The 26089-nt window shown below is 42.9% G+C and overlaps 1 protein-coding gene across 5 annotated transcripts in view; it reads left to right on the top strand.

Moving 5' to 3' along the window:
- Nucleotides 1-26089, top strand: part of KCNQ4 (potassium voltage-gated channel subfamily Q member 4) — a 274488-nt gene that overhangs the window by 118501 nt on the left and 129898 nt on the right. For all 5 annotated transcript variants that reach the window (XM_068268918.1, XM_068268917.1, XM_068268916.1 and 2 more), the window contains exon 2: nucleotides 10205-10295. In XM_068268918.1, the coding sequence (XP_068125019.1) occupies nucleotides 10205-10295 (91 nt within the window). The remainder of the gene's footprint in view (nucleotides 1-10204; nucleotides 10296-26089) is intronic.

Raw genomic sequence — 26089 nt, 5'->3', positions numbered from 1 at the left:
AGACCCCCCCCCCAGCACATCATTCCCCTAGTGGGGAAAAAAGGGGGGCGATCTGGTCGCTCTGCCTGCATGCTGATCTGTGCTGGGGGCTGCAGAGCCCACCCAGCACAGATCAGCTAAAACAGCGCTGGTCCTTAAGGGGGGGTAAAGGGTGGGTCCTCAAGTGGTTAAAGGCGTAATAGGATGTTAAAAAACCCAATTTGAAAAGCCCAGTATGTTAAAACAATCAACGGTGCAGTGAATGCGCTTCTACTAGCCAGCATCACTTTTTTTGTAGAATCTGATGTGAAATTGCTAGGGAGAGGTCTTTCTATCTCCACATATTCCACTAGTGACTTTTGTATCTGTGAGAACTTAGCAAGAAGCACGTGATCAGTATGATGGACTGACAGATTTTTAAGGCTCTGATTTATTGGTCGGGATCATATGCTAAAGCAGGAAGTAATGACAGCGAATCAGAGACTTGCAAATCTGTGAGCTGGTCAAACTGATCACATTCTTCACCAGGAGTTCTCACCTTAATGATTTCTTTAATTCTAATCATATTCATGAGTTCTTGTGGACACAAGCATACCTATATATCGCAAAGGATTACACAACATGAAGTGATTCAGTGATAAAAGAGATAGGCCATCTTTGAATAGGTTTATGAAATTGTTTCACAAAATGCATTGAGCTCTTGATTAGTCCTGATGCCTGTGCTGCACCATAATTATATCTTGATGTTATCAGCATGGCCCCCTTTTGGCAGTGCAGCACAGGGCTTCCCTTTGCTGTAAAACTTTAAGGGAACCTCGGTAGTGTCACATTTAATGTACTGCACCCTTCTACTGGCACATTTATAAACACATATATTGTATGACATGGAGATCTGCCTCTTCCTTCTTCATATGTTCGGACAGGCCTGTCCTTTTTTTAAAGGAAACCAGAGCTGAGCGACGCAAAAGACTTTATACTCACCCGGAGCTTCCTCCAGCTCAATAAGCACGTGTGAGTCCCTCGCCGTCCTCTCGTGGTCTGCCGTTCATCCGCAATCAGCCCCAGTAAATTGGCTCAGTCGCGTCAGTCTGGGCTAATGTGCATGTGCAGTAGCCCAGACTGATCCCGACTGAACCAATTACTGGGGCTGATTGCGGATGAACGGCAGACCACGGGAGGACAGCGAGGGACTCACATGTGCTTATTGAGCTGGAGGAAGCTCTGGGTGAGTATAAAGTCTTTTGCGTCGCTCAACTCTGAGACACTTTAAAGAAGTATAAGATAAATAAAATGTTTTATTTTTTTCTGGAAAATATTTTTACTGTTTTTTTGCACAGAAAAACAAAACAAAACAGCAACAACATGAACAAAAAAAGAAGACTCCCCCCTCCCCCCCCCCCCCCCCCCCAAAAAAAAATCTTTACGTCCATAGGTCTCTTTTCCTATGTCCACTAGTATCTTGAACAGCAATGCTTAAAGAGACTCTGAAGTCTCCTAAAAACAAGGTTTTCACTTTAAAAACCTCTTTAACTTAATTGCCTCTCCTAACCTAAAACACTGCATCCCTGCGGCTGAACTCTAACTAAATACCCCCTAAGCCGTCAGCAGCACCTTCCCCCCCCCCCCCCCCCAAATCCACAACTTTTTTGGTCGTGGATTTTGCTGCCCCAGGAGGCAGAGCTTTCAGCCGCAGCTCTGCCTCCATGCGCGTCAGTCCGCGCGTATCTCTGCCTCTCCCACACCCCTATCAGTGAAGGAAGACTGAGAGGGGCGGGTGAGAGGCGGCGATCCGCGCTGATAGATGCTTGTAGAGGCAGAGCTTCAGCTGAAAGCTCTGCCTCTATGCGGAAGGAGCCCCGCGATGTCCCCCAGGTAATTTGGGGTGATTTACGGCCTTGTCAGCTGCGGATATGCAGTGTTTTAGGAGGGGAAATTAGGTTAAAGAGGTTTTTAAAGTAAAAACCACATTTTTAGAAAACTTCAGAGTCTCTTTAAGAGAGAGATACATAGAAGTATGGAGTATATAATGTAGATCAGATAAAAAAAACAGTTTACAATCACATATCAGTTTTGAATTTTTATAACCAGTGGGTCTAGATTTTGTAAAATTTCTTTTTAGATCCCCTATTTTCGTATATATTTTTATATATTGGTAGGTCAATATGAACCAATTGAATGAGGTCTGCTAAGTCCAATGCATTTGCACTTTTCCATTTCAGGGCCTTCTTGCATAAAATAAGAATAACCTAGCCAAAAACAGCTTTCGTTCAGAAAGTCAGTTAGTACCAAAGATGTTGAGCAACATACTTCTAGAGGTGGAAGGAACAGAGGCTTCTACAAGTTCAATGAGAAGGCCAAGCACTTCTTCCCAATAGATCCGTATTTCAGGGCATGTCCAAAAGATATGAAAAAAAAAAATCAATCTAGCATTAGAACCACCACATTTCCAGCATCTATCCTGGTTAGCTGAACTGATTTTGGAGAGTTTATAGGGGGTGAGATAAGTCTGCTAAAGATATTTAAGTGCAGATGGATAATTTATGACAAGCAGCCATTGGGGTGTGTATAAAGAACGAGACAGCCTCTCTCCATTCCCTCTCAGTCAGATCTGTGATAGCTTTCTTCCACAGCAAATACGGTTATGGATGGCAGACTTATTAGCATTGATAAGGGGATTATAGATGAGAGAAATGAGGCCAGACTGACCAGATTGGCTCAAGAGCTCTTCTATACAGCCTTTGAGAGCCAAATTGCGTCTGATAGGCATGGCGTAGAGATATCGAAAATACATAGAGTTCGGTAAGGAGTATTGATTTTTAAGAAGGTTGAACTGCTGCTTAATTTCTCCACCATCCTGGTCTTCTCCTTGTATCACTGAGCAGCCCTTCATACACCTTCTGGCAATAGGGGCAAGATATTATGGTGTGATAGGCGTCAACAAACCTCTGCGATTGGTGATATTTATTATTAGTCTCTTGCTAGAAATCTTCAGGATTCTTCTCCAGGACCCCTATCTTGATCTTGCAGCCTAGTAACTTCCATGATGATTGCATCTGCCTCCTGTCCTTTTCATTGTAGACTTGTCTGTGTTGACTACAGTCTTCTGACTCACTTAAAGTGAATGGGAACCGCATTTAAAAAAAAATGAAGGAAATACTTACCTAAGGAGAGGGAAGGCTCTGGGTCGTATAGAGCCTTCCGTCTCCTCTCTCGGTGCCCTCTATCCTGTGCGCCCCCCCGTTTCAAACCCCCATCGAAAGGGTATTTCGAAGTCTTCGGGAGCCAGGCTGCTCTCCATGTTGACTGCCCTCTTTTATCTTGCTTGAACAATCACAGGTGAGTCAGCCGCAAAAAAAATAAGAGGCTGGACCCCCCTCCAGAAAACCTTCAAGTGAGTCAGAAGACTGTAGTCAACCCAGACCAGTCTGCAATGAAAAGTCAGTGGTCTGACTACAGGATAGTAGACAGACCACAATCAATACAAAGGACACCTGATTCTAATAATGCACCAGTTCAAGATGGAGGTTCCAAAAAATGAACCCCAGAGACTTTTAGTTAGTTACAAATTTAAATGTTATAATCTTGTGTCTATATCAACTCTAAGTTTGCTCTAACCATGCTTAAGAGGAGCTGTTAGGTATAAGGTCTCAGAGAAAATAAACACATATATCAGTAGCTAAAGATTGGCTGTACTTACATTACATATGCATTTCACTGTCCACGTTTGGATTTCACAGAATTTGTATATAGTATATGCAGAGATAGATGCTCCTGACAGCTCATGGCAGGCTCCATGTTTTTCTGTCAAATGTGTCGTCATGTCCTGCCTGCTTCCTGATCACAGATAAGCTCCTACTTGAACAACACAGTGTGCAGTGAATATTAATGAGCCATGTGGCTAGGAACAATAGCTGACTCCTGCAGTGTACTCTGCCCGGAGATTTATCAGTGCTAAGCGCTGGACTAATTACAAGCTGCTGTAACGTCTCATTAGCAGCCGAGGGGAGGGCCCCAGAATGCTTTGCAGTTTAGTATGCGGCTTGCGTCCTTATGGGTCTATAACAGCCTTTCTGATAAGCACACATCAAAGGTAACTGAGATTTTTATCTTCACTAATGGCTTTATGGCTTCCTTCTAAACTGTTTAACACAGGAGAATAGAGGTTTAAATTAGCTTCTGCAGCCTGACAGTTACTCTTTAGGTAATGGATACAGTGCTTTGCGAGAAGAGGTAGAATGTGCTGCTCTCCTTGCTAGGCACCCCTCCTCCCACTGCCTAAAGCTATAAGCCCCATCTACACGATACGATTCTTTGTATGATTCGATTACGATTCTATTTACGATACGACTAAATCTGACATGTTCGATCAGAATTCGATTCAATGCAATTCGATTTGCCATTGCAAAACAATGGCAAATCGAGCTGGAATGAATCGAATCCCAATCGGACATGTTGGATTTAATCGTATCGTAAATAGAATCGTAATCAATTCGTACAAAGAATCGTATCGTGTAGATGAGGCTTTAGATGTTGGTGAGTACAGGGCCGGTCCCACCAAGAAGCAGGCTGAATCACGTGATTCTGGGCAGCATAAGCTTTACACTCAGCTGATCTTTATAAGTCTCTCCCTCTTCTCTGCAGCTTCTGCTGGACTCAGGGAGCACAGAGCTTGCCTGTTGTGAGTCTGTGTGTACTGGCAGGGCCCTTATTTATATATGCACTGTCCTTTGCTAGCCCCGCTTCATCTCCTTGTGCAGTTCTGCCCTCTGGTTTCCCTGCTGTGCATGTATGACTGAGTAAAGAATGTTTGTGCCCCAGCCACACACCCACCTACACATCCACACTCAGCCGTACACCTATCAGCTCCCATTTACTCGCCCATCCTCACAAGTTTTCTTCAGGCAGCAAAAGGTCTAGAACCTGCCCTGGGTGAGTAGAGCCACAGGGAACCCATACAATTCCTCTTTGCCAGCTCTTACCACTGAAGAGCAGGATTTGTAGAATTCCTGGGGGTGGGGTGACATAGTGTTGTTGTTTTCTGTTCTCTCAGAAACGTAAAAGACCACTATCACAATAATTGTAAAATTTAACATACATGTAAACACGTACAAATAAAAAGTACTTTACTTTTCATCTAGAGTAAAATGAGCCATAATTTACTTTTCTCCTATGTTGCTGTCACTTCTAGTATGTAGTAGAAGTCTGACAGAACCAACAGGTTTTCGACTAGCCCATCTCCTCATGGGGGATTCTCAGGGTTTTGTTTATTTTCAAAAGCACTTTGTAAATAGCAGTTGCTCAGTCCAACTGCCAAAATAGTGTGCAGCAAGCAGGGAGGCTGGCCTGCATCATTGTATAAATCCTTTTCAGAGAATGTCTTAATAAGGAATAAAAGCCATGCTGAGAATCCCCCATGAAGAGATGGACTAGTCCAAAACCTGTCAGTTCTGTCAGATTTCTATTACCTACTGTAAGTGACAGAAACATAGGATAAAAGTAATTTATGGTTCATTTTACTCTGGAAGAAAAATACTTCTTATGTGTATATGTTTACACACATTTTACATTTTTCACAATAGTGGTCCTTTAATATATGCAACAATATGGAGAGCTCTGTGTGCTACATTAGCAGAGCAAGAACACTCACAACAGATCAAAAGCGCTTCTTAGCCATAATACAACGGCTAATATGTGAGCTATTTGAATAGTTTTGATAAATTAGGCTTACAATAAACTGCAGTACGTGTTACAGTAGTAGCAGTCGCGCTACTAGGGTACCCCGAGTCATGCTACTAGTGTATCTCACGGTACTTATGCATGGAAGTAACAGTAATATTGCTGCGCTGGCCGTACACAGTAATATTACCGTTATTTCAGGAATCAACCCCAAGAAGGTAAGATAATTGTGCATCAGGACCAATGTCTTAACCATAATCTTTTCTGATCCATGAATACTTTTTTTGGTCCGTTTCTTAGCCTGTTTTATCATCAGTTATCCTTACTGACTGCACATCTAGTGCTTTTCAGTGGTACTCTTACCACTACATCCTATTTCAGTGTCAGTTGCAGATGCAATTTTGTATCAATTTCCTGCACAGTACCATTGAATAGATTTAAAAGTGGACACAAAAGATGGTACTATGATGTCATTTCTTGTCAGTTTTTTTCATCATGTTTTTGATGGTTTTGGTGTGAAGCCTTGGTTTGAAAAGAAACAGTGTGACTGATTATATGTCTTTTCTCTGCTCTTCTCTTTCTCTCTCTGAAGAAAAACTTCCCTAGAACAGTAAGAGCTGTGGCAACCTGTTATTTTATGGTTTATGTGGTACATGTCATTTTCTAAAATCTGGAATTTGAAATTGCTCTCTGCATCTCTCTCTGAACAACTGATGCTAAATGAAGATTATACAGAAAGAGAAAAAGAGTTTAGAAGAGACCAGAAAGTCAGGGGAACCAACTGTCATTTTCACACGCTGAGGAATTGAGATGCAGGGCAACACTTCCTCTGGACGACTCGCAAGAAACTTCAAACATTTTAAAAAATTAAGGGGGAAAAAAACAGAGAGAAAGCAAAATAAAGCAAATTCCAGGCAAAAACGCATAACTCGTATCCGTCAGCCGTTTAACTAAGTATGCAACTTAGGGAGGGCAGAGTTACATACCAATATACAACAATATATAGCTGTAGGAAATGTTTCTGATGCTGCAACCAGGAAAATTAACATAAAATTGGGTATCCTGAATAATGTATTACATTCTGCATATATGTCGTTGCCGTGCCTCTTTAAAGGCCCGTACTCACGGGCTGCAAAACTCGCCTGTCGCCAGCACACGTGAGCGTGTGGGCGACAGGCCGGCGACAGCTTCTCGCCAGGTCCCTCCGCGTACACATGCGGAAGAGGGACCAGCGGCAAGGCGGAAGCTGTCGCTGACGTTCCTCCTCCCCCCGCCGGAAGCTCCATGTACCTTCATGGAGGTTGCTGTCGCTAGTCCGCGTACTCACGCGGACTAGCGACAGTTGCGGCGGGGGGGCAGCGGCGACTGTCGCCATGCGATTGAAAGTTTCAATCGCATGGCGACATAGCGACGGGCGACAGTTCGGGGGCGCGCGGGCGTGCGACGGCCCATACTCACGGGCGACCTGTCGCCGCAACACGCGCGCGCCGCGTGTTGAGGCGACAAAAGTCCCTCGTGAGTATGGGCCATAAGGGCTTGATTCACAAAACAGTGTTAACTGATAGCACGACTGTGCTATGCAGTTAACACGCGAGGTGACGTGAGCACATCTTTACGCATGCAAAGTCTTACGCCCACGCAAATGTCCGTGTTATGGTGCGCAAACGTTAGCACGCGGGCGTAAGACTTTGCACGCGTAAGGATGCACGCACTTCACCTCGCGTGTTAACTGCATAGCACGGTCGTGCTATCAGTTAACACTGTTTTGTGAATCAAACCCTTAAAGAGGCACGGCAACGACATATATGCAGAATGTAATACATTATTCAGGATACCCAATTTTATGTTAATTTTCCTGGTTGCAGCATCAGAAACACTTCCTACAGCTATATATTGTTGTATATTGGTATGTAACTCTGCCCTCCCTGTGAAGACTTGGCCTAGGCTGTGATGCCTCGAAGTGCATTCTGGAAGGCCAGGTGTTTCTGTTCACTTCGGAACACACAGCGAACATTCTGCAGTGATACACCTTCCAGCAGTAAAGACCCGTGATACATTTCAAGATGTAAATCAGGGTGAGGAAATATTTTACAGTGGGCAATCATTGACGTACTACTTTCTAAAGTATTGTGAAAAAAAAGTGATTTTATTCATTAGTTTTTACAGTAGATTCTTGGTTATCTGGCACGGATGGGGATCGGCAGATGCCGGTTCAAGGGAACCTGAGATATAGCCACAACAAAAAATATACATACATGGGGCTTCCTCCGAGCCCCTCCGGCAGATCGCTCCCACACTGCCTTTATCTTTACTCCCCGTTCACCCGCAACTGGCCCCGGAAAGTCCTCCGGCCCGGAGCCAACTGCATATGCTTGGTCCGGCCGGCGCAGAATGCTCCTGCTGATGGGAGCAAAAACAGGGGTGCGCACCTGTCCAGACTGCATCTGTGCCGATTGGCCCTGACTGGAGTATTTTTAAGGATCTAGTTGCAGGCGAACGGGAAGTTAGAAGAGGACGGCGTGGGAGCTATCATGCCAGAGGGGGCTGGGGGAAGCCGCAGGTATGTATATTTTTTTGTTGTGGCCCCATCTCAGGTTCCCTTTCAGTGTGTTTTCTGGTTACTTTAGACTCAGTGTTAAAATAGGCCTAGCTAATACACTACTATACCCCACTCTATATACATGCCATGTATAGTAATTGAAAGTATATTAATCTTGGGGGAGCCGTGTAACTCAGTATTTAAAGAACAACAAAATTAAAGAAACTTTTCTGTAAATCCCACATACTTATAGAGCTTTTAGCCAACAACACTAAAATGCTTTGCAGAGGTCTCTCAACACAGCCCGTGTGAAAAAATAGCTTTGTTTACCAGCTGTTTTGGTGAGGCAGAGCTGAACTGTAACCTGGCTGTAAACGGTTTACTTTACACTGCGTGGCAGAGAGACACACAGACAGGAACACAGAGCTTCAGCTGATGATTATTTACACACATTTGAAGCTATGTTTCTGCTTTCTATCATTCGAAACAGATTCCTGTCACAGTATTACAGCCAGTGAAGATTGTTTCTGTATGCTGGATGTGCTGGAAAAAAAGCCTTTGTATTGCTATTTGCTAGTAATTACTGGAAATATATGTGACATTTAGAATTTTAGTTAACTTTGATAGTTGTCCTTTAAAGTGAACCTAAATTGATTGGACAAAAATGAGTTTCACTTACCTGTGGCTTCTACCAGCTTCCAGCAGAAGTCCTGTGCCCGCGCCATCCTGGAACGATGCTCTGGTTCCCCTCTGTGGCTGTTTAGTTTTACACTGACTGGTCAGTCGATGTATACTGCTCCTTCACGTCCTGCGTAGTACGCTCCTGGCGATGCGAGGATGCGTGCAGCATAAATCGACTAACCAGTACGTGTAAAACGAAACTGAGCTGCGGCAGGGGACCGGAACATCATTCCAGGATGATTAAGCACAGCAGAGCCCACAAACAGACCTTCATTACGATTTGTGCTGGTTGGTTGAGACTGCTGGTTAATTGAGTTCTGGATAACTGGAACTCTGTTTTCAGTAAAGTTTCTCTTTAAATTCAAAACTCACACTTTCAAATAGGTTCTCTTTTATCTTTTGCCAGTAGTTGGAGATCACATGGCTAGCTATAAGATGTCTGGGAAAGAAGAATATGGATCTGATTGAGAGTGTTATGTTTGCATTGAAAGCCGTCCCAATCGGTGCATTAGAGAAAAAGCTTATATCATTTTTGGTAACTTATGTTCTTTGTGAACTGGACCTTTTCAGTGAATTTCATAATCTACCCTCCAAATCAATTACTAGTGTTATCTTGCACAAATCAATGGATTCTCAATATGCACTATCACCTGTCTTGTTCAATGCTCCATATGTGTTTCACCATGTGAATCCCAGACTGTGTTTTGTGCTCCCTCTATTGGCTGCTCTTAGGTAATGCAGACTGTAAATTAATGATTCATGTAGTGTACTACATGTGTCCATATGCAAGGAAATGAAGGTGTAAGAATAACTCAAGGGAGCAGTAAAGTTGTGTGCAAGCTAAATATACTAATTACACTGCATGCTTAGTGGACAACAAGATAATGGAAGTCCTCTCAGGCCAGAAGGATAGAAATCATCACACTAATTTGATTTACTGCACACTCCCTTGTAATAAAGCAGCTGTGTGTGTCTGTGCGGCCTATATATCAGTTTACATTGTTATATAATACAGTTTGCGCTGTCAAAAACTTTTTTTTTCAACAAAATATCACAAACAAAATTTGTACACATACACATATAGGTAACTCAAAACAGCCAGATTTCAGCTAGTGATTTCTGATTGGCTTTCCAATTTCAATAGGTCTTTGTATTGTGTTATTTTAAAAAAACAAATCTCATTGCACATATTACATTTTTGCCACAGCTTTTGCTTCTAGTTGTGGTGACTGCAAAGTAGTATTGTTTTGGGGTATTCTTTTATATCTTGTACCCTTCATATATTTATATATATCTTTATTTTATGACTCTCCTGTCTTCTTTTTGCAGATTCTTCCTTGTGTTCAGCTGCCTGGTGCTCTCTGTATTCTCCACAATTCCTGAATATCATAACTTATCCAACAAAGGCCTATTCATACTGGTGAGAAGTCTCTATATCCCTCCTTTCTTTCTCAGTCTATCTGTCTTCTTGTATCTTTATAATCCTGTGCAAAATCAAAACTGACATTTCATTTTGCAAAGTTTTTTTTATCAATATTAGTGTTTTGGAAGACTTTACAGAACATACAGCAATGTATACATTAAGGATTTATTTCCACCGGGAGCCGTGGCCACTTTGTGGCTTCTTTTCTGCTGCGTAGCCACAGTCCTAATCCATGTATGGCTACAGTGATTTGGCTGCGGGCTGCAGACATTTTTCCAGCTTGCAAGTAGGGAAATATTCCAGATTTGGCCTGGATTTGGGTTCAGTGGAAAAAGGCCCTAAGGCTCTGTTCCCATTTACTTCTGCATCATGTGCGGCCAGCGGGATTGGACAGTATAATGTCTGCTTCAATGGTCTGCAGTGATGCGGCTAGTGCCCTGGGCAAATGCGCTCCCCCATATGCTGTATGGGGGAACACATCCGCCTGGCCTGGGATAATCGCAGACTGCATAGAAGTGTGGTCCGCATACTGCCACAGAACACATAGGAGCCGTTCACTCGACTCTTAACAATGAGCGGAGAACGGCCAAAAAAAAGGCCGTTCTCTGCTCTAGTGGGAACACAACCTAAGGGCTAGATCACAACGGGTGCTCGGATTCGGCAGGCAAAATCTCGAGTTTTACCGCGATTTGCGCTTGAGATGTCTGTTCAATAATTTATGCCCCATCCCGATGCCTGTGCAGTTTACCTGTCACGCTGTGTCCTCATTGCACTTCCACATTTTGTCCCCACATGGTTGCCAGCATTATTGCACATATATACGCTATAATACATATATGCTTTATGCCGGTAACCACGTGGGGTAATTGCACAGGCACCGGGGGAGGGGGTAAACAGTGGCAAGGAATTTAAGTCACGTTCATCGTTTGTGATTATTGCACGCTGTTACCACCGCTGTTACCATGATCGGGCATGTGTCCCCGAGTTTTTCCAGTACGTCTGATTGATACATGCGACCAATTTCGGCCCAAAATTGGTCGAATTGTCGATCAGGCATGCTCTTGGTGGCATTTATTTTCATCAAATTCGATAATAATTATGGTCGATTGGCCGCCAAGTTTACAGATGTATGGCCACTTTAAGAGGTTCGGTACAGGCAATCTGCGTGCAGTTCCATAATCCTTCCAGCCATACAGGGCTTTTTTCCAGATAAATCACAGTATCTCTTCCTGTAAAGAGTTTATATTAGACAAGTTTAGCATTATTGGGAGGACTTGGAAAAAGGTATGTTAGTTTGGGTAGCCACGCTATTTTAATTGCCGTGATCCTCACTGCCCATGACAAGAACGAAAAGGCCCACATGGAAAATATGTTCTGACAATAGGTCACGGAGAAATAGTCTATAGTAATTGTCTATAGTCTTTAGTCTAATAGTCTATAGTGATTTTCTTATACTGTACATAGAGGCAAAGCCATTACATGTCTTGACTCCTAAATATGTAAAGTAGTGCATACAGTGCTAGAAGTCAAAAGACACAGAAAGCTGCTTGAGTTGACAACATTACACTCATAATTACAGTATAGGGCTTCGGTTTTGGAAGCATTAAGTTTCCGGCCCTACACCAAATTGTCTCAGTATAGCTAGTAAATTAGGAATAGACACGTGAGGATGTGTTAGCGTAAGCAACGTGACGTCAGCTAAAAATTGTATTTTGTGTTCTCGGTTAGCAACCCTAAACCCCATGATAATGACTTCTTTCTTAACACCTGCCAAGGCTTCCATTGTTAATGCAAATATAGCAGATGAAAAAGGATAGCATTGTCAAGTGACTTTACTAATTGAAAAGCTACAAGATTCCACCCCTAAGATTTTCAATGAAGCCCTGGGATTTGAATACAGCCGTAATATCCACTTGAAGAAGGTCCCCTCCACTCCTAAATTCGATAAAATTGTCAATGTCTAAGGCAAGCACTAATAGTTTTTGTTTAGTTTTGCTAAAATGAGCAGTTATGCTTGAGACCCATCTGATGTTGTCTGTAGCCTGACACAGGGGTATAAACCAAACTTGATCCATGGCAACGAGGGCTGGTAGCAGCTTATTCAGCCTGCTGGCTAGAATACCAGTAAACATTTTATAATCAACATTAAGTGAAGCTATTGGCCGGTAATTCTTAACATCAGGCGGGCCGCTATTAGGTTTGGAAGGAGTTCAAACGGGATCTGGGGAGCCTTCGGGTAGTGGTTCAGGAGCTTTTTACAATTATTTTAAAATTAGCTCCTGTTTATTTTTGCATTAGCAAGCATTATGCTTTAGAATATTGCCGTCATTTTCAAGAACAAAAATTTGGATTTTTGTGTTACATTCGTATATTCATTTTCAGTGACCATATCAAATAATATATTTTCAAAATCAAAACTAGCATTGTTTTGATATTTTTTGAAAATTTGAGTGTCACCTGCCCAGTGAAATGGAGTTTTCTATATCGCTATGAAACTTATAGATCCCATCATTTTTCAGTGTTGAATATGATTATTGTTTATTTCATATATAGAGAGCAGTAATTAGAATGGAGATTGTTGATAATCTCCCATCTGCTGTCTTTGTTATCTTTCCACTTTTTATACTACCCCATAATGTGAAGTCACAATCCACTTCTTGTCTGGCTGATTCTCTTCAACTGCCAAAACGTTATACAATCTTGTCATACAGGGCCAGATTGTGTATAAACAGTTAATGGTTAAGCATGCATCTTTGACATTTCTTAAACAGTAGAGAATATGTCAAGTAGTTACAACACTACTGGGATCAGTGGAGTTATTTCATTATGATGTAAAATCACAACATTGTCACACTATAAACAGAATTGAGTCTTCTAAATATAAACTCAAAATATGTAATCTGTCCTACTCTCTCCTTTCCTTGTCTCTTGTGTTTCTCCAAGGCCAGCCTCATTTAATGTATCACACTACATCTTCTATCTCCTATACATCATTGTTTTATTGTTTTTCAGTAGCATCTATCAGCATTTTCAGTCTCTTTTACTGTCCTTTGGTGTTTCAGAGAAATCAGTGACAATTGAATAGCTGCTCAGTACTCCAATGGGAAACCGGTAGAAAACTATAAAAATGAGACATTTCTGTATGTATTACATAGGGAGCACTGTAAATACAGTAAGACTAAAGATTGTGCTCACTCAATCAGATTGCTAACATACCACAAAGTACCACCAACCAACACACTCCGCCAGTTGCAGACATCCCTCCCCCCCCAGATACCAGAATCCTGAACATTGATCAGGTGATACTCCTCAGCTTGTCTCCACAATTCACCAGGGTGGTTGTGTGGGTTATGCTCTCCATTTCCATTCAAGTAGCAAGTAACAGCTACATGCACAGGAAGCCTGAACTGTCACTGGATCAGTGGTTAAGAAAAGCAACATTGGATCAGAGGTGAGCAGTGAACTACCAGCACATTTCGAGAGGTGAGCACTCTCTCTTCATCAAGGAATAAAATGTTAGTTCCATAGAGCAGTGTTTCTCAATATTTTATTGCTATGTACCCCTTTTAAAACCCTGTAATCGCCAAGTACCCCCTTGCTTAGTAAACATTATCACAAATACCCCTTGACAAATATATATTTACTCGTAGTACATGAAATTGTTTTTAAACAATTTCCAAGCATTTACTATTGCTTTTAATTAGCTAAAACACACATTTGTTTAAATAAGATTTATCATTTTCTAAAACTTCAAATTTTGTTATTCTTGGTTAAGTATATCAGGCCCGAATACCCACTGGAACCATCAGAAGTACCCCCTGGGGTACGCGTACCACACTTTGAGAACCTAGGCCAGGGCTGCCCAGTAGGTCGATCGCAATCTACCGGTAGATCGCGACCGCCTGCTCGGTAGATCGTGGCCTCTTGGCAGCATCCCATTTAATTTTGCGTCCGGCAGCTGTAGAACGCGGCCGCGTCCTATCAGATTCTGCTGCTGGCCGCTGATCTTGCGGCCAATCGGGAGGAGAGAGGTGCGGCTGAGAGGCCAGGGACGCAAAGTCATTGCTGGGGACGGCGCTGGAAGCAACACTTCTGCCTTCCACTCATGCTGCCTACCGGAGCGCACCCTCAGCCGCCGGATTGCACATCTTCCCTCCAGGGAGTGAAGACCAGGACAAGACGCTAAGTGATAATGTGTGCCTGCCCGGGCTCCTATACCTGGCTACCTATACTAAAGGCACATATACCCCACTAACCTATACTGAAGGCACATATACCTAGCTAACCTATACTGAAGGCACATATACCTAGCTAACCTATCCTGAAGGCACATATACCTAGCTAACCTATACTGAAGGCACATATACCTAGCTAACCTATCCTGAAGGCACATATACCTAGCTAACCTATACTGAAGGCACATATACCTAGCTAACCTATACTGAAGGGACCTGTACATACTAAAGCATACAGTGGGATGCCAAAGTTTGGGCAACCTTGTTAATCATCATGATTTTCCTGTATAAATCGTTGGTTGTTACGATAAAAAATGTCAGTTGAATATATCATATAGGAGACACACACAGTGATATTTGAGAAGTGAAATAAAGTTTATTGGATTTACAGAAAGTGTGCAATAATTGTTTGAACAAAATTAGGCAGGTGCATAAATTTGGGCACCACAAAAAAATAAATTAAATCAATATTTAGTAGATCCCCCTTTTAAAGCAGGGGTCTCAAACTCAATTTACCTGGGGGCCACAGGAGGCAAAGTCAGGATGAGGCTGGGCCGCAAAATGGGCATGGTCATGACATCATGTGGGCGGGGCTAACTAATGTAGTTGCATAAAAAAAAATATGAAGTAAATGCACATCATGACAGACAGCGTTACCCCAGTAAATGCACATAAGAGACAGCGTTACCAGTCCAGGGGAGTGCTCACTCAGAGTCAGGCAGGCCTGATGGTGGTTGATGGTGGTGCCTGCTGCTGGTGCTGCTAGGCCGCTCAGCACAGGAGGGCAAAAAAACAATTTGGAAGTTGGCTGGCTACAGGACAGGAGTCAGGAGGACACCCACCCACCTACCCACCGCACCCTGCACCCACCTTGTCTCGTCGGAGTTCCGACTTAAGTTCCGAGTCCTGCCTGCCTCTGCCTGGCTGTCTAGCTGAGCTTCCGGGGGGCTTCAATAGGGGCTAATGATGCGCCAGCCGGAGCTGAAGCCTGGGTAAGCCCCAACGTGGCGCCGCCCCTGGCTGCAGAGCCCCCGATTCCCCCCGGGGGGCAATCTGCCCGGCATTTCCTGGAAGGGGCACAGCTTTCAGCTTCAGCTCTGCCCCTCCTGACATCAATCGCGACGGATCGCCGCCTCTCCCTGCCCCTCTCACTCTTCCTTCACAGAGGGGCGGGCAGAGGCGGCGATCCGCCGCGATTGACGTCAGGAGGGGCAGAGCTGAAAGCTCTGCCCCTTCCAGGAAATGCAGGCGAATTGCCCCCCGGGGAATTGGGGGCTCTGTAGCCCTCATTTTGCGGCGGGGACAGGCGGATTAACTATGGGAGCACTGAAGCGAACAAAAGTAGTTCAGTGTCTTGCCGGCGCGGGCCGCAAATCAATGTAACGAGGGCCGCAAATGGCCCGCGGGCCGCGAGTTTGAGACCCCTGTTTTACAGAAATGACAGCCTCTAAACGCTTCTTGTAGGTTCCCATGAGAGTCTGGATTCTGGTTGAAGGTATTTTGGACCATTCCTCTTTACAAAACATCTATAGTTCATTCAGGTTTGGTGACTTCCAAGCATGGACAGCTCTCTTTAACTCACACCACAGATTTTCAATTATATTCAGGTCTGGGGACTGAGATGACCATTCCAGTAGGTTGTACTTGTTCCTCTGCATGAATGCCTTAGTAAATTTTGAGCAGTGTTTAAGGTCGTTGTCTTGTTGAAAGATCCAGCCCTGGCGCAGCTTCAGCTTTGTCACTGATTCCTGGACATTAGTCTCCAGAATCTGCTGATACTGAGTGGAATCCATGTGTCCCTCGACTTTAACAATATTCCCAGTCCCTGCACTGGCCACACAGCCCCACAGCATGATGGAACCTCAACCATATTTTACTGTAGGTAGCAGGTGTTTTTCTTGGAATGCTGTGTTCTTTTTTCTCCATACATAACGCCCCTTGTTATGCCCAAATAACTCAATTTTAGTATCATCAGTCCACAGCACCTTATTCCAAAATGAAGCTGGCTTGTCCAAATGTGCTTTAGCATATCTCAAGTGGGTCTGTTTGTGCTGTGGGCGGAGAAAAAGCTTGCTCTACATCACTCTCGCATACAGCATCTACTTGTGTAAAGTGTGCCGAATGGTTGAACGATGCACAGTGACTCCATCTGTAGCAAGATGATGTTGTAGATCTTTGGTGCTGGTCTGTGGGTTGACTCTGACTGTTCTCACCATTTGTGGCTTCTGTCTATCCGAGATTTTTCTTGGTCTGCCACTTCCAGCCTTAACTTGAACTGAGCCTTTAGTCTTCCATTTTCTCAATATGTTCCTAACTGAGGACAGCTGAAACCTCTGAAACAGCTTTTTGTATCCTTCTCCTAAACCATGATGGTGAACAATCTTTGTCTTCAGGTCCTTTGAGAGTTGTTTTCAGACCCCCATGTTGCTACTCTTCAGAGAAAATTAAAAGAGGAGGAAAACTTACAATTGCCCCCCTTAAATAAAATACAATTGACCCCTCTTTCTCATAATTGGATTCACCTGTGTATGTAGGTCAGGGGTCACTGAGCATACCAAGCCAATTTGAGTTCCAAAAATTAGTTCTAAAGGTTTTGGAATCAATAAAATGACAACAGTGCCCACATTTATGCACCTGCCTAATTTTATTCAAACCATTATTGCACACTTTCTGTAAATCCAATAAACTTAATTTACTTCTCAAATATCACTGTGTGTGTCTCATATATGATATCTCTAACTGACATTTTTTATCATAACAACCAACAACTTATACAGGAAAATCATGACGATTAACAAGGTTGCCCAAACTTTGGCATCCCACTGTATATACCTATCTACCATACTAACGCACACATACCTAGCTAACCTATACTAAAGGGACCTATACCGAACTAGCTTTCTGGGGGGGTGTATTTGAAACGTTGGTAGATCTTCTGGCCTCAGCGAATTTTAACTGCTTGCTGACCTGCATCTCTTGCTTGGTAGGCGAAGCCGCCTTAAGTCTCCCAGCGACGATCGGCGATTGAGACTGTTAGACGGCGAAACTGACGTCTAATTAGAATGTACAGCGCTGCGATCTAAGGCAGCGCTGTGTCACACAGCTGTCCCCTACAGAGGCTGAAGCCTATGACAGCTGATCGTGGTGATTGCCTGGCGGTGGGAAAGGGGGCGGGCTGGGGAGGAAAATTTAAAAAAAGATTACATATTTATTTAAAAAAATAACATAAATATTTATAAAAAAAAACCAAAACACTGGGGGAGCGATCATACCCCACCCGCAGAAAGCTCTGTTGATGGGGAGAAAATGGGGGGAGGGGGGCTTAAAGCTGCATTGGCCTATTTTACAAAACATAGCCTGGTCTTTAGGGGGGTGTAACACTGTGGTCCTCAAGAGGTTAAAGTAGCTCGGTGTAATGATCAGTGATGTATCTGATAACCAGAACGAGCTCTATCAGCACGATAGTCATTACTTTATTAAAGTGTGATCACACGTGATTGGGTGCACAGTAGTATTCCGGAATACGTATAAGTGATAGCCCTTAGTGACAGGGGCTATCACTAATTGAGAGCGCGGTCGTACAGGCAATGTCGTTCACAGATCGGTCAGTATAGGTACAAAGTCGAGAGGCAAAATCAGAGTAAGTAATCAGGCAATAGTCTGCAACAGATCAGATTGGCAGAAGTACAGAATCGTGAGACAAGATCAAGGTAAGTATTCAGGCAGAAGTCAGCAACAGATCAGATTTGGCAGAGGTACAGAATCGTAGAGCAAAAGAATAGTCAGAAGAACAGGCAATAGGTCATACGCAATAACAATCAATAACAATAATATATTTTTCCTGAGCTAAGTGTGAATTCCCGGGGTCCTGCCGGATCAAGCACACACGGATCTGACTAAGGTCTGAGAGCTTTCACTGTGATCTCTCAATCTTGGCATATAAACAATTTTCCCTTAGTTTATTCAAGACGAACTTTACTTGTTTTCTGTGTTCCTCAAGATTTTTTGAGAAAATCAAAATGTCGTCTAAATAGACAACAACAAATCGACCTAGTACCTCTCTGAAAATTTCATTCACCAACTCCTGAAAAACTGCAGGAGCGTTACACAACCCGAAGGGCATCAGTAAATATTCCTAATGCCCATCGGGTGTGTTGAAGGCCGTTTTCCACTTGTCCCCCTGTCTTATTCGAATCAAATTGTAAGCCCCTCTCAGGTCTAGTTTGGAGAACAGTTGGACTCCAGCTACTTGTGAAAAAAGATCCTCAATCAACGGCAGGGGGTAGCGATTGGGAATGGTAATTTTATTCAGAGCCCTGTAGTCAATACAAGGTCGGAGACCACCATCTTTTTTTTGAACGAAAAAGAACCCTGCCGGGGATTTGGAGGGGCAGATGAACCCTTTCTCAAGGTTTTCCTTTATATAGTTTTTCATGGCCAACAGCTCTGGACCTGAGAGGTTATGCAGATGTCCCCTGGGAGGCATGGTACCGGGTCTTAGGTCTATAGGACAATCAAATTCCCTGTGAGGAGGGAGTTTATCCGCCGAGCGCGGACAGAAGACGTCTGAATACTCCATGTACTGGGAAGGGACACCCTCAACATGGACTATAGCAGAACATAGCACAATGTTCTCTAAACAATTCCTTTGACACTTTGAGGACCAGACCAGCAGCTGCCCGGTACTCCAATCAATCTGAGGGAAATGTTTGCATAGCCAAGGGAGACCAAGGACAACAGAGAAAGAGGACATATTCAAAACATAAAATTGTATCTCCTCTTTATGCAGAACCCCCACCCGACAAGTGAGAGGAGGGGTCTATGGCTGCCTGTTCTGTAGGGGGGAATCATCTATAGAAGTTACATAGATCTGCTTTTCCATGGAAAGGATGGGAATATTCCATTTTAAGGCAAGATCTGTGTCAATAGAGTTTGCTGCTGAACCTGAGTCAAAAAAAGCCTGGGTGGCGTAAACTTGTTTTCCCCATGTAACTGAACAGGGCAACAACACCTTAGAATCTTTAGGAGGTAAAACAGGTTCGCCCAGGGTAGTACCTCCAACTACACCTAGGCGGAGAAGTTTTCTGACTTCCTGCTACAGTTTTGTACCAGATGACCCTTCTCCCCACAATACAGGCAAAGACCCTCTTTTCTCCTCCTACCCTTTTCTGATTCTGATAGTCTGGAATGACCTATTTGCATAGGCTCGCCAATACTGGCCGAGACTGAGGGTGTGGAAACAGTAGCCTCGAGAGGAGAACGAGATCTGCCCTGTTTATGGTATCGGATCCTACGATCAACCTTAATCGCTAAAGTGATTGCCTCATCTAATGTTTTGGGTTCAGGGTGACTAATCATGATGTCTGAAACTGAATCTGACAACCCTGTAAGGAAACGATCCAACAAGGCAAAGTGTTCCCACCGGGAAGACATTGCCCATTTTCTAAATTCAGAGGCATAATCTTCAACAGTATTGTGGCCCTGACGAAGATTTTTCAGTTTTCTCTCAGCTGTAGCAGAAATGTCTGGGTCGTCATAAATGTCATAAAAAAATGCCTGTACCGACGATAAGGCCTCATGGCCGTCAGGCAGATTATAAGCCCAGGTCTGAGAATCCTCATGTAATAAAGTTTTTATTAACGTCATCCTTTGACTTTCAGTGCCTGACGATATAGGTCTCATTTCAAAATAAGACAAACACCTGTTCTTAAAATTTCTAAAGTCTGACTTATGACCTGAAAATTTCACTGGAAGTGCCATTTTAGGTTCAACTACACGGGAGGGAGGCAATGATGATGCAGATTCCTGCAATTTGCGTACAGCATCAGACAGGAGATTCATCTGAACCTGCTGAGCCATAACAGTATTATTTAACTGCTTGACCGCTGTAGTAAGAGCCTGAACCTGCGCACATAAGGCCTCCATAGTGATCATAGTCTGAAAGAAAGCTATAAGGCCTGGAACATACTAAAAAGCACAAAGCGCTATTGCAAACACTAGCGATTTGTGATAGTGTTTTGCAAGCGATTTTGGGAGCGATTCCCCTGCTCCTATACAATTCATTAGAATGGAAACACTCCCAAAATGCTGCATGTCCTGCGATTGCAATTCCCTTAATCGCAATTGCTCTAGGGGAATCTGTCCCATCCATTTATATTAGCAGAGCATTCAGAGAAATCGCTAACGATTGAAAGCGCTCCCTAAATGCTCAAAAAATGCTCTAGTGGATTCCAGGCCTAAAATGTATCTTACCCTAAAGTTTAAAATCTCATAAAGATGCAAATATTTCTCAGGTAATTAAATCAGGGCCAATGTCTCTCTCTGCAGAACATTCTTCCTCTTTGCAGAACACTCCTCTTCTATTTGTAGGTAAGGAAAAACATCAGGATATCTCAGTTTCTGGGGTGAATTAAACCAAACCCTCCCTGTTGTTATTAGCTATTTTGACTTTTATAATTTGTGATTGATTCTTGTTATACACTTTAGGGCCCTTTTCCACTAGCAATCGCTAGTGCTTGCACTAAACGCTAGCGATTGCGATTCAGCAAGTGCCTAATGTTTTTGCAATTGCGATTTTATCGCGGAAAAATTGCTCCGAGGCACAATTGCGCTTTGGTAAAAATCTAATCGCGTTAGTGGAAAATACCTACTGCAATTTCTATGTTATTTAGCAAACCCTAGTGATTTAAAAAAAATTCAGCATCGCAAACGCACACAGTGGAAAAGGGCCCTTACTTTTGCTTTTTGTGTAATAAGTTAACTCCAATCAATGGTATAGCTTTGCTGCATGTATTCCTTTGCTACTGTAATCCTTTTGTGTGCCTTTATATTCGAGGCAGCATTGGCAACAGCTTTGTGTGATTTATATTCCTACCCTTTATTCCTTAATAGAGACATTGTTTAATACAGTTATATTATCAGTTTCTGGTTTTCTGCAATCAAACATCTTATAGCTGGGCTTATCCGGTGTAACTGTTATTCCCAACCACAAAGTATCTGTGTTTCATAAACCCGTTTCACGTACCGGGGGACTAATGAATAAGCTTTTGTTAAATGTGTTGTGGTTACTTTATTACTGCACCATGTTTGACTGAGTGCTGTGTTTGTATGTATGCTCTGTTACTTGTAAGTGCTAATGAACAGCTCTAGTAAGCTTGGTAAAATTAAAAAACTGATGAGGATCAAACAATCCGAAACAGTCTGTATGCATGTTGGATTATTATGGCTCTGTACAAATTAACAAGATGACACATCATTGCATTCCAGTGGTTCTGGACGTGTGTTTAGCTTCTGTGGCCTAGTGCACACCGGAGCGTTTCCGCTGCGGTTTGCGATCTGCTTGCGGGTGCGGATCTGCTAGGGTAATGTATTTCAATGGGCTGGTGCACACCAGAGCGGGAGGCGTTTTGCAGAAACGCATACTCCCGGGCTGCTGCAGATTTTGGATTGCGGATGCGTTTCTGCCTCAATGTTAAGTATAGGAAAAACGCAAACCGCTCTGAAAAACGGCACTTCAGAGCGGTTTGCCAGGCGTTTTTTGTTACAGTAGCTGTTCAGTAACAGCTTTACTGTAACAATACATGAAATCTACTACACCAAAACCGCTACACAAAACCGCAAAACGCTAGCTAAAAACGCTGCAGAAAAATAAGAAAAAGCGTTTCAAAATCTGCTAGCATTTTGCGGATCTGCTAGCGGTTTTTGGTGTGCACCAGGCCTAAGGGTACAATGGTTAATTTGCATATATTCAGCAGTGTTGCACTGGGAGACATCTCAAGCTCACTCCAACCTGAATTATTGCAAATTCTTTCTGTTTTAAGAAAGCAAACTTTTGTTTTTCTTAAAATTTAAAAAAAAATGTATTTAAGAAAAGAAATAACAATCTTAAATGAATTTGGGACAGCTTATTTTTTTGTTTTTGTTTCAGGGGCTGGAAAAGTATTTTAAAGAGAATCTGTACTGTCCGATTTGTACAATAAAAAACATACCAATCAAGTCATTGTGATCTCCTGGATTCCTCTTTGCCGTTTCCGCCACTCCCCGCTGCAATCCTGGCATTTAATTGCCAGTTTTAGGCAGTGTTTACAAACAAAAAACATGGTCGCTCACCAGGAAGTGATATATGTATATATATATATATATATATATATGTATATATATATATATATATATATATATATATATATATATATATATATATATATATATATACACATGTTACAGTATACTGCAAGTTTTTTTTTTTTACCAGTGAATTATTTGCACTCCTGTCAGGGATTCTCACAGTTTCTCAGCATGACAAGCTGAAACAGAGAGCAGAGGCCTGTCTGTGAGGAATAAACAAAGCACACACATAGAGCCTGCAGGGGACCTGCAGAGGACATGCATAACATCTTCCTATCACAGCAGAGGCAGCATTCTTCTCTATGTCGACAAAGCCTGACAAAGGAAAGCAGATTTTTTTAAACACTGATATCCGTGGCTCTGGTTTTGATCTGGGCTAAAAACCGGAGCCACGGATACGTTTGTAGAACAAACCCCCTAATCCACTTTTTAGGATGTGTAGCCAGTAAGATTGAGTCAAGAAGCTTGATAACAAGCACAATTCCCAAACCCTTTTTTTTTTCTAAATTGGAGCGATCTGTGCAAAAAAAGTGAAGGAGGTTGTTATACGTACCCCACTTGGAAAACATTACATTCAAAGAGCTTGAAGGAGACAAAAGGAAACCAAGAGCCCAATATAGTGTAGTATCTCAGTGACAATTAGTCTGGTGTACAACAAAGTAATGGTTATCCTCACAAACGTGGGTCACCACAAAGGCAACCACTGGATAAGCGGGCGGGGAGAATTATAACCTGACCCCGCTCAAGTTTAAGAAGTCGCTCTCTGTAGACAGGAAGGAATGGGGCTACACCCATCCACCAAGGGTGGACTAGACAATTTGTAAAGCAGCAACACAGAGGCGCCAAGTAGAGTAAAATCGATTAAAAACTATTTAAAAGGGGGAAGTTGGTGGACTCACCTCCCTCGTAGAAAGAAAGACCGGACAATGGGACGTTACTCACAGTATAAAGTAACTTTTTATTAAAAGCTCCAAAGTTGCAACGCGCTTCACGGTTTCACGGTTCACAATCTCGCTTCATCAGGCAAACATTTTTGGAGGGTACAAAATCGGGTCAGTGGCCTGGCAGAGGCGCTCAGCCAGGCCATTGACCCGATTTTGCACCCTCCAAAAATTTTGCCTGATGAAGCGGGATTGTGACCCGTGAAATGTGAACTTTGGAGCTTTTAATAAAAAGTTACTTTATACTGTGAGTAACGTCCCATTGTCCGGTCTTTCTTTCTACGAGGGAGGGGAGTCCACCAACTTCCCCCTTTTAAAAAGTTTTTAATCGATTTTACTCTACTTGGCACCTCTGGGTTACTGCTTTACAAATTACATTCACAGAGCTCTTTCTTACCTCCAGGGACCAGTATTGGGTCATAAAGTGAAGTCTTACCTAGTAAAGTAAAGGTTCAAAAAGCGAAGAAACGCCTACATAACTATTAAAATATACTGATGGCTTTGTAGCGGTCAATGCAGCAAATATGGCTTCAAGTTTTAACAACTTACCTTAAAAAAAGACATTTCACATATTTCATTAAAAATGTTTCCACGGTGGGGATAATTTTTGTCTCTCTTCACTTTGCAGGTGCATTGCTGCCCAGGTAGGAGGCAACCACATCTGCATGGTGATCACAGCCTGCAATGTACTAATCCAAAGGATAACAGTTTACAGTTCTTCTGCTTAGTAAATCAGACCCCCAACCTTCACTCCTCCTCCAGGTTTTTTTTTCTTTGTAAGGAAATGGAAAGACCAAGAATGATGTGCAAAGTGCAGTTACCTACAACAGCCAGATATGCTGGCCTCCTGCATCAGCCGGGCATTTGTTAGCTGGACATGCGGTCCCCCCCAGAGTCATATCTAAGTGCTGCCACAGCTGTACTCAAGACGTAATATGTCGCAGTTCTCTGCTGTGGGTAAACAGTTCTTGACATGCGTGGTGTTACAACCATGCCATTCAGCTATATTTAAATTGCACCCAAATGGCACTTGTGGTGGGCAGCCGGGTGACAAAACTGCTTGACAAGCGTGCAATTCAGCTTTCGTCTGAAAGAGGCCTAAGTTTGCTGGAAAATATTATGTAATGCTCTGCCATTAATTAGACTTGGTGTAATGAAATGATAATGCTTACATTCAGAGAAGGCAGTGTTTTAGCTTGTTCTCTGAAAAATGTGAGCTGTGGCTTTTCCAGCCCAGACTCATTTATTTTTCTTCTCCCATTTAGAATAATTCTTTAGTAATATGACTTTTTACAAGGGTCTTACATTAACAATCCTTGCTGACCATGGCAATCCTCTTCTTGTCTAATTTATAACAAACTTCCATTCCCCCCTCTTTGCATGTCTCTAATGGCTGACGTCAGCAGTCCTCACTCCAGAGGCGAAGTCTAAATTAAGAAGTCCTTGTGTCTCTCCTTTGATTAAGCACAATTGTCTTTGTTTGTGGAAAGGTGCTGGAGATAGCAAAGGACACATTGCTGATGATTGGGAAACTAGACCTACCCAGTACTATCAGATCAATGTGATGGAGAAGGGATCAGTGTCACTGACTTGTCCGTCATAACACAAGCGCTCTTCATCTTCCTGTATGCAACAGCACATTTCAGAAAACCTGACTGAGGATTATGATATCACACAAACAGTATAAAAACATGCTGATAACCATAAAGATAATATACAGTGGTTTGCAAAAGTATTCAGCCCCCTTGAAGTTTTCCGCATTTTGTCATATTACTGCCACAAACATGAATCATTTTTATTGGAATTCCACGTGAAAGCCAATACAAAGTGGTGTACACGTGAGAAGTGGAACAAAAATCATACATGATTCCAAACATTAAAAAAAAAAAACTGCATAGTGGGGTGTGCGTAATTATTCGGCCCCTTGAGTCAATACTTTGTAGAACCACCTTTTGCTGCAATTACAGCTTCCAGTCTTTTAGGGTATGTCTCTACCAGCTATGCACATCAAGAGACTGAAATCCTTGCCCATTGTTCCTTGCAAAACAGGTCCAGCTCAGTCAGATTAGATGGACAGCGTTTGTGAACAGCAGTTTTCAGATCTTGCCACAGATTCTCGATTGGATTTAGATCTGGACTTTGACTGGGCCATTCTAACACATGGATATGTTTTGTTTTAAACCATTCCATTGTTGCCCTGGCTTTACATTTAGGGTCGTTGTCCTGCTGGAAGGAGAACCTCCATCCCAGTCTCAAGTCTTTGGCAGACTCCAAGAGGTTTTCTTCCAAGATTGCCCTGTATTTGGCTCCATCCATCTTCCCATCAACTCTGACCAGCTCCCTGTCCCTGCTAAAGAGAAGCACCCCCAGAGCATGATGCTGCCACCACCATATTTGAAAGTGGGGATGGTGTGTTCAGAGTGATGTGCAGTGTTAGTTGTCCGCCACACATAGCGTTTTGTATTTTGGCCAAAAAGTTCAATTTTGGTCT

This window comes from Hyperolius riggenbachi, chromosome 2 (assembly GCF_040937935.1).
Source record: "Hyperolius riggenbachi isolate aHypRig1 chromosome 2, aHypRig1.pri, whole genome shotgun sequence".
Taxonomy (NCBI): Eukaryota; Metazoa; Chordata; class Amphibia; order Anura; family Hyperoliidae; genus Hyperolius; species Hyperolius riggenbachi.
The sequence above is the reverse complement of the archived record's forward strand: the minus strand, read 5'-3'. Positions and strand labels throughout refer to the sequence as shown.